Source organism: Oculina patagonica, chromosome 5 (assembly GCF_052425735.1).
Source record: "Oculina patagonica isolate OP01 chromosome 5, crgOcupat, whole genome shotgun sequence".
NCBI classification, from domain to species: domain Eukaryota; kingdom Metazoa; phylum Cnidaria; class Anthozoa; order Scleractinia; family Oculinidae; genus Oculina; species Oculina patagonica.
Genome location: NC_135762.1, coordinates 115322 through 127593, shown reverse-complemented (window position 1 = coordinate 127593; position 12272 = coordinate 115322). Strand labels below are relative to the sequence as shown.

General features: G+C 37.7%; 1 protein-coding gene across 2 annotated transcripts; it reads right to left on the bottom strand.

Annotated features, from left to right (window-relative positions):
* Window positions 1-3423: 3423 nt before the first annotated feature.
* Window positions 3424-12238, bottom strand: LOC144654537 (isocitrate dehydrogenase [NAD] subunit gamma, mitochondrial-like). 2 transcript variants are annotated; one of them, XM_078514696.1, is made up of 13 exons: window positions 12102-12238; window positions 10083-10207; window positions 9741-9782; window positions 9190-9278; window positions 8427-8484; window positions 8087-8149; window positions 7465-7534; window positions 6235-6368; window positions 5798-6047; window positions 5082-5176; window positions 4227-4287; window positions 3980-4140; window positions 3424-3935 (listed from the first exon to the last, which is right to left on the bottom strand). In XM_078514696.1, the coding sequence occupies exons 1-12, from the start codon at window positions 12198-12200 to the stop codon at window positions 4039-4041; spliced, it is 1188 nt and encodes a 395-aa protein (XP_078370822.1). In that variant the 5' UTR covers window positions 12201-12238; the 3' UTR covers window positions 3424-3935; window positions 3980-4038. The 2 variants fall into 2 exon arrangements, with proteins under 2 accessions (XP_078370822.1, XP_078370823.1); XM_078514697.1 differs by having other exon boundaries at window positions 3424-3932; window positions 3982-4140.
* Window positions 12239-12272: the final 34 nt, after the last annotated feature.

Genomic DNA, 12272 nt, shown 5'->3' with positions numbered 1-12272 from the left:
TTCGTGTTTGCGTGTTTACTAAAAGCTAATACTCTCTTCAGTTTAAACAGAACAACTCAGTGATATGTGGCACTACATACCAAAATTCCGATCAGGATAAACTTTTGATGTGTCATTGATCTATTGGGTTTAGACGGATTTATTGAAGAACCATCTTTGCGCCCTTAGAACCTAATTTTGTCAGTTTTGATTAAACAATTTGTTATTGTGAGGGCTTTCTTGATAACATCAGGTTGTTAATTATTCTCTTATGCCGGGCCGCAATTTTGCGTAAGCGGTATTGGACCGTACATAGTTTGATCAAGAAGAATGATGATGATTTGAAAAAAAAATAAAGAAATCCTGGAAACATAATTAAAGCCGTTCAAAACTAGAATTTTTAAGACAACAAGCGGTCCGGTCCGTCTGAAAGATCTAAGAATTCGATAAGAAGCAGATTCTAAAACAGAACCACCACTGCAAAAACCTTGTACGATCGTATTGTCCCTACTGTAAGAATTGATCAAATAACGTGTACAGGCATAGATACAATAAAGTAGATTCTGGTTGACGAGGACACACGTGGACCCTGTTTAATAATAGTTTTACCAGGGTAAAGATGGTGATTGACGGAATTACTTGCCCGATATTCTTTTCTCTGAATGATAATGTGTCCGGTATTCCCTTACACATTTTGACTTGGGACAACTAAAAAATAAGTTTTTCAGTTAATTAAGGACCTATGGCTTCCAAGTATAAATCAACAGTCGTGCTAATGCTAACACATCAGCCACTCGTTATCTTTCAACAACTACAGTAACTTGCATTGACTATTTATTTGGTGAAATCAAATCATAGGTCAGCACTTGTGCTGCTACTCAAAATTGCCGCGTATAGATCCCTCAGTCTCACGACTATCCCTTCCGGTTATCATTTCTTTCAAAAGAGTGACAATCCTCTGTTTTTACTGATCTTAGGCCTGTTTTAAGACCTGCTAAAGCCTTCACGAGGATATATTATCTCAGGGATTATAAACGAACTTTAAAAGTCTCGTTGTTCATTTATCTTCATCATTATTGTTTTTTTAGAATTGATTCTTAAAGTCAGTTATAAGAGAGTAACTCAATACGTTTGCGTGTTGGTTAGACTTTGGTTTCAGATTGAGGGCGAGTTTAAGGGCATCTTTTATCATGATTTTACCCAGACCAAAAGATAAACCCTTGATAAATGCAATGTCGTGGACTAATCTTTCTTAATTTCTTGTGTAAACATTTGAATATATTGTTGGGCACTTTAACTCAATTACAAGTAAACGGAAAGTGACTTATAACTTCTTAAAACTTAGTTTCGGCTAAATACAGTGACTTTACAGACATGTACGTGTGTTATGCAATTTTCTTTTTGTTTGTTGTCTGTTAATCTGATGACCTTCATTTTTACCTACAAACTTAACATTCCCGGCTTAGCAATTGACTTAACGTACAAACCGAGGAAACGTGCACTAAAATGGAGCTTAATAAGTAACATTGGAGACGACAGAATTCTTCATTCTTGGGTAGATATCGAAAAGTCAGATTAAAAAAATCATAAAAAGTACTGTAACTGTAAAGCAGAAAAATTAACTGCAATTGGACATAACATTTGTTTTTCTTGCCACAAACTGATGTCATTGCATTTGAGTGCCTAGTTTACCACTGATAACTGACTTAAAAATTTTCTTACAATTTAAGTAAACGAGTTTCGTGTTTATTGTACTTCTCGTCGAAAGCTGACACGCGATGTGGCTTTTTCAGTCACTGGCTTTGTTTGTAGTTTGCAGACGACATATTTAAACTTGTCCAAGTCAATTCACCTTTTCAGGAGTGGATGCACGCAGTTCGTGAGCAGGCGAACTAGTTCATACAAAATAAAGTCTTGCATGTACAAGTAAAAAAAAATTGAGGCGACCTGACCAAAATGATAAGAGCGTTAAATATGCTCGAGATCTTAAGAGAGAGGTCAAGTAAGGTTTGCTGCTTGGTGAATGTCATTTGAATCATTTGTGTTCTTGGACAAGACAACGTTATTTTTTGTGTTACTTGACTTAACTAAAAATAATTGTTTTATTCACTGTACTGGAGAAAAACGGTTAGTTTGGTCAATTGTCTCTGTACACCCTAAGGAGATCTAGAGGATGGGTTTCTATTCCATCACAGCTTACGCAAACATTGTACTTTTTTCTTGAACCATTATGTATTCCTCGCAACTCAAACTACTAATCCTGTACTAAAATATGACAAAAATCTAGGTAAGCTGGATCCACTATAATTTATGAGCCTAAGTAAAGCCTGACCGGAAATTTTGGTATTGCGGCTGGTTTGGAAAGAATTAACAACAACGCAAAAAGGGATCAAACTTACTGATTTTACTTAAGCTCGGTCACTACTTCCGGATTACACAAAATACAAAATAAGTCCGCCCACTTCTTGCACGTACTTCGTGTAAACGTTTACTCAAACAAAAACAAACATCCTCAAACGTTGCGGTTTGACGTCGCCTTCTCTCTTAAAGCCTTTGCACTGTTACGAAACAAGATACACATGGCTCTTACTTTGCTATGCAACATAACAACAACAACAGCAGCAGCAGCAGTAAACAACGACACGCTTTATCACCAAACGTTTTGAGTCACTAACGTTGCCGTCATGCGAGCATGGCATACATTTCCTTACCCTGTAAATAATTTTATTTTAGCCTTACTTTGTCATTTTCGTTATAACTTGAGTGCTTATTGTACCAAGATGGATCAAGACAAATCTAAGGATACAAATAATAAAGAGTCTGGGTAAAATCTTTAAATCCAAACCGACGGTCATGTTTTATCCATCTTGGACGCAAAGTTGAGGACTTACAAGGAATCGATGTGCTTGTTCAGTACATCTTTTGAAACAGTGAAAGAGAATATAAGTCTATCGCATCCTTGGGCACTTGACAAAATATCGACAAGTGGCACGTTGACCCCTCCGCCGCGAGAAAAATAACGCCTGATCGCAGGTTACAAATTCTTTTGTCGCTAGTCCCCCACCCCCCACCCAGCAATGATAGGTCAACTGCAAAAAATTGGGAGGGGGAGTTGAAAACAAAGACCGCTCAAAAGGTGAAGTGCCCAGTTGGCCAGGATTGAAATCGTTGTTGCTTCCCAGCATGCAAGTTTATCAAATAACATTGCAGTGCAACTTGCACGAAACATTGTTGTTTTAGAAAGGAAAAGAACATCAACTTCGCGGCGCCAGAAATCTTTTCTCCCGTAATCCGTAATTACCACAATCATTTCAAATGAGTTATCAATTGGAAGTACCTTGGGGCGACACGTTCGGTTTTTCGATGATACGATCGGCGTCTGAATTATAGAAGGTATCATAAAGGGTTCTGTGTATGGTCATGACAAAACAGGCAAAAATTCAATTGCAAATTGAATGATTAGTTTATTTTTCTTTAAGTTGTAATGTGCCAATTTCGATATTTCTAAATTCGAGGGTAAGGGAAATAAAACAAAATAAATCATCTCCTAAACCTTCCCTCTCCGAAACGAAAATCGAATTTCAATAATAGGCCAATTTTCTAAGATAGTAAAAATAACACATTGACGGTAAAACTACGTGTATCATGTCTTATTTCTAACCTGTTCACACCAGAATTTAATGTTTAAAAAGCTGTTCAATTTTAGCTTAACAATTTATTCTTTACAGTTAATGACAAATCACAAGTGAAAACCTTTGTATAACCCTGTGTAAAATTCAGGGATCACATCTGTCGTGGCTGTTGTGAACGGCGAAAATTAATTAAATTTCAAGTCACTGCAGTACAAAGCGTATAATAATAAATTTACAATCTCTTTGGCATAATTTACAATATCTTCCTTGCGCAAACTGACAACAAAGTATGCGCGATTGTTGCTAATCTGAAAAAAACATCTTCTATCAAGAGAAAATGAGGGGATATTCTCTTGCTTCTATATAACACAAATTGATAACTGCATTTTTCCTGTAGCACAGAGGAGTAACAGTATTCACAAGACAGTTACTCCATTCCACCAACTCTAGCAATCTGACCAATTTCTTCTTTTAAACATTCAAGAAACTCTGTAGTGGAACGTTCTCCTCCAATAAGATCACGAGTTTTCTGAACACAAAACAAAGTCGTTAAAACATGAAATTCAGCAACATCCCTGTCTAAAACCACTAGCGCAATTAATATTATTTTCTTACCACTCCTTTCTCCACAACTCTTAAGATAGCACTGTGGATCAGGTCACCATAAGCATTCCATCTAAAACAATACAAAAAACAATCAGTTAACCCATTGACTCCTGAACCGGCCGTAAAGGATCCGATAGAGCTTGAAATATGCACCAAAACGCTTCAAAATTTTAGTGAAAAACTCAGAGGAAGATTTCCGCTTTCCACCCTTTGTTTGTCCATGGTAAGTAGTTCTTGCCTTGTTTGCGCTTTCGCAGAAATTCTTCTACTAGAAAGAAGCCTGGTAGAAGCCCAAACACTGCAGCAAAAAGAAAGGAAGAAGAGAAAAAGGAAAAGCGAAAAAAAAATATAAAAAACGAAAAGCCTAAAGTGGTAGGATGTCCAAATTTTGGTTTGTGCGCATGCACGAGCGAAAAAGTTGTTAAACGTGATTCTGGTGAAAAACAAGGATGCATTTTGCGTTTCAAGCGCCGTTTTGACTGATTTGGGGCTATTTTAGCTTATAATAGACCTTAAAATGTCAAAAACATCTAAAAATTCCTTTTTTTTGGAAAATCTCCAGGAGTCAATGGGTTAAATGAGCTTTGCTTACAATGCCTTTGGACATGTACTATACATCTCATGTCGGTGAATTTCTTAGCAGTCCTATGCAAAACAACAGTGTGAAAGGCCCAAATTCTGGTTTATGTTAGTATTTCCGTCTAGACCTAGCACTGTCTCTCTTACATACAACTTTGACTTAAAGGGCAAATTCAATGCACTTAGCCATCACTAGAATATTCAATGTATCAAAGACCTCATCCCAAATGTTTCTGTCGTGGTTTTTAAGCTCCACTTGTATCTGCTTATAAAATATCTCCTTACCCCAAATGTTCTAACATGAGTGTGCTTGCAAACAACATGCTCATAGGATTTGAAATATTTTTTCCCTCGATATCCCGAGCTGTGTGGCGTGCACCCTGAGTGGCAAAGAATGGAAAAAAAAACAACAATAAAATGTTGATGCCAAAATCAAACATATAACACAATGAAAACAACAACACAAAGTTTGCTTTTTACCTTACAGAATTAAACTTAGATTACGGAACATAATAGTTTGATACAAAAATCAGGTAAATTTTCTCAGGATAACTTAATCTCAGAACATGTGTAAACATGTGTAAGCATAAGTCTGTGCAACTGATGCCTCTCTATTAACTTCACTCCCAGTCTGCACACAAAACCCACTTCAATATTGCTAGGAAGCAGGTTTTCTTTAGTCTTTAAGGGGAGCAGGGATGGCTCAGTGGTGAGAGTTCTCGCCTCCCACCAATGTGGCCCGGGTTCAATTCCTGGACCCAGTGTCAAGTGGGTTGAATTGTTGTTGTTCCTCGTCCTTGCTCCACGGGTTTTTCCACTGGTTCTCTGGTTTTTGTCCCACCACAGAAACCAACACTTACTTATCCTCATTGAGTCCAAGAGGACTCTTGAGGCCAGACAAAAACCAACACTACTACATTCCAATACGATCTGGAATCAGTGGGATCAGAAAAGCCACTATGTGGAAGATGCCACTGTAAATTCCCATTCCCATTCCTTACCGACTCAAACACAGCATAGTCTCCTCCTATGTTTTCACCAGGTACAATACCTGGTCCACCCACAAGAGACGCTCCAATGTTACTGACTATGTTGCCGTACAGGTTTGGCATCACCATGACGTCAAACTGCTGAGGATTGGACACAAGCTGCATACAGCAGTTATCAATAATCATAGAGTTGTATTCAATGTCAGGGTAGTCCTTGGAGACCTCGCCGCAACATCGCAAGAATAAACCATCACCAAGCTTCCTTTAGAAAAGAAATAGATACCAATTTGAAATACACACCAGTTTTAATAGGTACAATTAGATCAGATTGACATCAGCAAGAATGTGGTTGAACGCATGATTGAACTTATTAAAACTGATGTCCTTTATTGCAGGGCATTCACTGTAAGAAAATGAATTCTTGATTAATTATATAGTTATTGACTTACATAATGTTGGCCTTATGAACAGCTGTCACTTTCTTACGTCCATGCTTCACAGCAAAGTCAAATGCATATTTTGCAATTTTGGTACATTTCTCTTCTGTCATGATTTTGAAACTCTCAATAACCCCATCCACATTCTAAAAGATAACAAAACAGTACATGTTAAATTACTCAAGGATAAGACAACCATATGGCACTTATGCTTGTGTATGTGGAGGGGGAGATGGTTTGAGATACATGTACACAGCTGTACAAGTGCACGAGCTGTTAGCTGACACTTAAGCTCTTCAGCTTTACAGTTAACCCAGAAACCCTCACATCAGGTAGATATTTTGTGATGTCATCGTCAACATCTTGGAAACCTTTCCAAAGGACCCTTTTGGTAGAGTTACATGTCATCATCTGAATCCTTAAATCTCCTCTGGGAGAATAGGGCCATAAGTAATTTCTTTCTTTCTTTCTTTTTTTCTGGTTTCTGTAATCAGTAGTTTTTTTATGGTGCAGGGTGATAACCCTGCGACCAACTCCAAAAGGAGGGGTTGGTTTATTGTAGGGGTTTTCCTTCCCTTGGCAGCTGCCTCCTGGGCTGACAGGTGCTACCACCTGGGTTATAGTTAGGAGTTTTCCATCTCCTAGAGGGGCCGCTTTCCACAGCTATTCAGCCCCACCTGCCCTTTTCACCTCACCAGCCTAGTTGTGAGCAAGCTACTCTGACGTAGTTCAGCCGTTGGGTCGACACTGTTGCCCAGGGTGTAGCTGTTGCAGTGCATGCAACTTCGAGGAGCCATACGTCAGAGCTGGATGCTGCGTCTGGACCAGTGCAGTTTAGCCACCCTGAGGGTACACCATAATAAACCTCCTAGTGTGGCCAGTTGTCTTGTACCTTGGATCTGAGTTCAACAGTGCTTTCTTTTTTATAAGATCCCATAAGAAGCACTTGGGCATAATTATGTTGTCATGCACTAGCATGAGCTAGTTTCAGCAATACAAGGCCACAACCAAGTAATGTAACATGTAAATGTAAATGTTGTTTATAGTGTAAAATAATGTTGTTTATAGTGGTCATGCACTTAGCTTCATATCTCTTCGAGATAGCTAATTTACAGACATGCCACTGAAATAGAGGAAACAAATATTTTAAATGAACATAACAAGGTTAAAAATCCCAACTGGCAGGAGGCAAACCAGTTATTCATAACAAACAAATGAAAAAGAAAATTGGAGAGTGTATACTTCATGTTCAATGTGGCTGTATTCTCCTTCTGTGTTTTCTCTGATAATCACCAGATCCACGTCACCATGTCTAGAAAGAAGAATTGTAGAAATTAAAATCTGAACTGTTCTCCGGGATTTTCAGAGGTATTTTAAGATCCTAATTGCCAACACTTTCCTCAAGGACTTTTTCTGAAATTCTGACCGCTTTATGACATTGTAGGCCTTTTAATACTTTTCTACAGTGTTTATTATGTAATTTCATCAGGCATATTTTACAGGCTAATAAAAATGAATCATTCAGTAGGCAAAAATATTTTTCGTTGTTAGAGAATACTCAGAGACCTGTTATGTCCGTTTAACACTGTGCCACATGCAGGAATTATTTTGGGTTCACAATGCTATGGAATGTTTGGATAATTTTATGTACAAGTTCCTTTCTTCCTTTTAGGATACATTGCAACCCACAAAAAAAGGAGGGTAGAACTGGAACAAAAACTGCAACAACTTGAGTGGGTCAATTGAAGGGGAGCTTTGACCGCTGGGATCAAGTTGAAACACAATTAAATATGTTGCCCCACACAGGATGATGTCCTGTGCTCCAAGGAGAAGTGAAGAGGATAGTGAGTAAAGGGGTTCTTACCTTACGGGAATTCCTGGAATGGATTTACATCTTACAACATTGGCAAATAGATCCAACTGGCGACTGAAACAAAACCAAGTTATCCTTAAGTTACTAGCATGTACAAGGTGGTTGCCCTTTGGGCAGGTTGGAGTCATACTGTGCTAATACCCTGGAGGCCTTTATAATAATGGAACATTTGTGTTACTTGAATTGCTAACAAAATTGGAACAACAATGTAACAGATTCCTCACTGGATTCTAGAGGGTCACATAATCTGTTTACAGCATGTACTGTAAAACATTAATTATTAAAAATAATAATAATCCATACATGCAGCAGTGGTGATACCAGTACTCACCGTAATTCAACATTTAATGACTTGAAAGTTGGTTGATCTAATGGAGTAAAAATATTTCCTGAAGACAAAAATAACAGAAAAATGAACAACTGAAAACACTATAACTTCAATAATTGAATAATTGAAATTATCTAACAAAGGAAATTTTGCCCCACTGTTATTGGATGCTACTTTTGGAACGACCTTCCTTTTTAAGGAGGCTCGATGTAGTTTTTTAAGCCCTAGGGTGGTCGTTTTGAAAATGAAAATTATCTAGGAAGCCAATGTTCAATTTTTACCAAAATACACCATAATGATCATATATGACCAAAGTTTAATTTTTTACTGGTCACTTAGTCACAGAGGTTACCATGTAGCAACGATTGTTGTTTTCTTTTGTTTTCAAACAAGCTTGATTTTCTCGAAATCTAGATTGACAGTTGAGATTGAAAGTATAGTGGATTTACTACCTGTAGACAAAATTTTAGAAAAATCTGTAAGAGCATTTTACAGTAAATCAAGAAAAATCAAGTTAACAGCCCAGTGCCAAGCCATTAATTAAACCCCAGGATGTTATAACACTATTATCTATAGATTGATACAGGCAGGGGTTTTTTAATTACAGTTTGACTACTTTCAAGGACCAGTCAAAATGTTAACAATAGAAAGCAAAGGATAGCAACATTTTTTTTTTTTGAACAGACATCATGGTGAGACTAATAGCATTGAAGTATCCAGACAACAATGTCTAAAGTATTATTGATATGGAATCCTCTATACTGACCCTTCATTGCCACTCCATTCCTCTTCACTGAAGTCACAACATCTTCCAAGGTGTCACAGAAGGTATCCTCATCACCCAAATTTAGCCCACTTACAGGTAAAGATAAACAAAATGTAAAACATGTAATTACAATTTTGTAATTAAAATTACTGTTAAAGTTATCAAGGGAAGTTAGAGTTCAGTGTCAAGTAAATAACAAGCAATTTGCCAAAATTGGTGGGAAAAGAGTGTCCCCAAATGCTTCTGTCGAGATAGTATGATAAACCTCCTGAGTGTTAGGGTGGGCATTCTCTAAGTTACTTTCACATCTATTATAAAACATCTATGACGTTATTTAAGCAAAAGTTTTCAGTAACTGTCAACTTGACTAGTGTTTCAAAGAATCAGGATAAAATTGGCTTGGTTCTGGGCCAGCCAAACAGTAACTGGGTTCTGCAAAATACACTACACAAAGTGAACAACTCTTAAAACCTTAAAACATTTTTATACCTATGTATAGATACACTGTATCAGCAAATGTTTAATATTTATTTAATAATATTTACAAATACCTTAAATTCAGTTCCTCAAAATCCACTGGTGCTCCAATATACCTAAGACAATTGAAAAACAACATAATGAAAAAAAGTACATACCAGTGTACATGTGACTGTTGCTGTTGAACAGGGGTATAGAGTGTACATTAGGTACCATTTCTACATAAATGTTTTCACATACACATGTAAAGTGTAGTGTATTTTGCATGATTGTTTCCACACAAGCCAGGTTAGGGTGATTAACTGTTTCTTTTTTGATTCCCATTTCTACAAAATGCACATGTAGTACTGTAATGCGTATGTGACGTACCTTCAACAAATAATAAAGTCAGAGGAACATAGCAAAACACCAAGTACCTGAATATATCTTGCACTGCACTGACAATCTCTGGGCCGATCCCATCTCCTGGAATCAATGTGACAGTGTGACGTCCACCATACTTGGCATGTAGTGGAACTTCATGAGATTGGTGCAAAGAATTCTGCAATGTTTCAAGTGTTCAAGAAAAAGAATCAAACAATGCCCTGAAAACTTGTCCCAGATGCAGTGAAATGCAGTGAAAGCAAATGCTCCTATAGATATTTTATTATTTTTCACAGCTTTCTTTAATTGTCACTTTAGTCAAGTGTACAAATGTACATGAGTCACACTTACAGATGTACATGTGAAACTACACATTTATGAACAAGAAGAGCATACAGTGTAGTAACATCAATGAAAACAATTCTGACAGTGGTATACATACAGATCTTCTGAATTAGTGTTGCAACAACTGAGGTTTAAAATTCAGACGGGAGACATGAATACTCCCCCCCCCCCCTCACCCCCTCTACATCCTTCTCTCACCCCAAATTAAAAGGGCCTCAAGGGCTTTTTTTAAAACACGAAATGGCGAAATGACGAAATGGCGAAATGGCGAAATGATCATGAAAGATAAGAGCCAAATTAAGTTTAATGATATTACCGTTCCACTGAAATCTGCATCTGTTACATGAATTATTCTGTGTAAACTGTAACGACAAGGAAATAAATCCCGACAAGGGCTTAAGCATAAGCTTAATAAGTAATACTCACAAATTTTAACGTTTTTAATACTGGAACGAATTACAACTAATCGTTCCAATCACTAATTCCCCGTCACGGACATTATAAATCCAGTCTCTCCTTGTTAACAAGTCCTCTTTGCCTAGGATATTTTTAATCAATTTAAAGGCGGCCATTACTTTTTGGCATCGAAAGAAAACGATTTGTTTGTCTCACGTCAGGAGGAGCATGACAGAAGGATTCGTCTGAGCAGTTCTTCCTTTTCCATGTAATATCTAAACTTTTTTCAGATTGGACTTTCACGTCCTTATCCTTTTACATCGAAGTTATAATGCACCTATCAATGTAAATCCCGCGGGGGGGGGGAGTGCGGGCAAAGGCACGGGATTTGACAACAAGAACGATCCCCTCTGTCGGGCATTTGACTGCGAACAGGTACATTTGAACAAAAATTTGGTACAAACATTTGGTACATTTGAACAAAAATATTTTCCCCACCCTCGGGAACTTGACTGCAATTTTTACTTTTTTGTCAAATCCCCACCCCTGGCCCGCACTCCCCCCCCGCGGGATTTACATTGATAGGTGCATAACTTCGTTTTCTGTTTTACAGCGGTGGAACGAAGACAGCGGCGTTTATGTGCCGCCGCCTCACGTGCTTCAGTGAAATTTATCATTTTTGTTCGCATATAAAGGGTGACTTTGCGTTTCTCACTTTACAACAACTGTGAATTATTTGTATGCTCCTTATTATTTTCTTGTATATATTTCCTTGTCCTTACGTTGTACACAGGCAACAGATGTGGATTTCACTGGAATGGTAATATCATTTAACTTAATTTGGCTCTTATCTTTTATATCATTTCGCCATTTCGTCATTTCGCCATTTCGCTATTTTGCCATTTCGTGTTTTAAACACGCCCGGGCCTCAAAGAGTACTCACTCCTACTGGCAAAATCTCAAAGCCTCCAAAATAGTTTATTACGGGGATTATCAGTTATAGGCCAAGAAATTATCTTCACCAACAACTGACAGCCCCCTTATCAATAATTGCCCATAAGCTTACAGTTTAAGCACATTCTGGGTCTATCTGTACGTACCGGATGCAAATAAAGGCAAGTTGTTTTACCTCTGTTCGCGACTCATTGTAATTTGGGACATGCATTGTTTCTTATCTTTTAATATTTATCGCGTTCTTGTTTTACGACAGTTACTTGCAGAAGGAACCCAAAAGTTATTTCCAAAGATGAGTTGACTTTTCAAATGATGTTCACGTCTAGAAATAATCTCAACTTGAATATAAGTAATAAATGAAAAGATAAAAGCCTTACCTTCTTAAAGATCAAAGGTGATAGTTGGCGACAAGTTCTCGTTAAACCAAGCCCAGAAAGACGTTTTCCAGATTGCAGCACTGCACTGGCGGCCGCCATGTTGACTGTTGTGTCACGCGGTCTCACTTAGCTCAGCGGTTAGTATATTTATACGGTACCTCCGTCATATAA

Coding starts and splice junctions, on each gene's coding strand:
- LOC144654537 (XM_078514696.1), bottom strand. CDS start 12,200: ATGGCGGCCGCCAGTGCAGTGCTGCAATCTGGAAAACGTCTTTCTGGG. Junction 9,783..10,082: donor GCAGTGCAAGATATATTCAG/GTACTTGGTGTT, acceptor CAATTGTCTTAG/GTATATTGGAGCACCAGTGG. Junction 6,369..7,464: donor ACAGCCACATTGAACATGAA/GTATACACTCTC, acceptor GTTATCTTTTAG/AATGTGGATGGGGTTATTGA.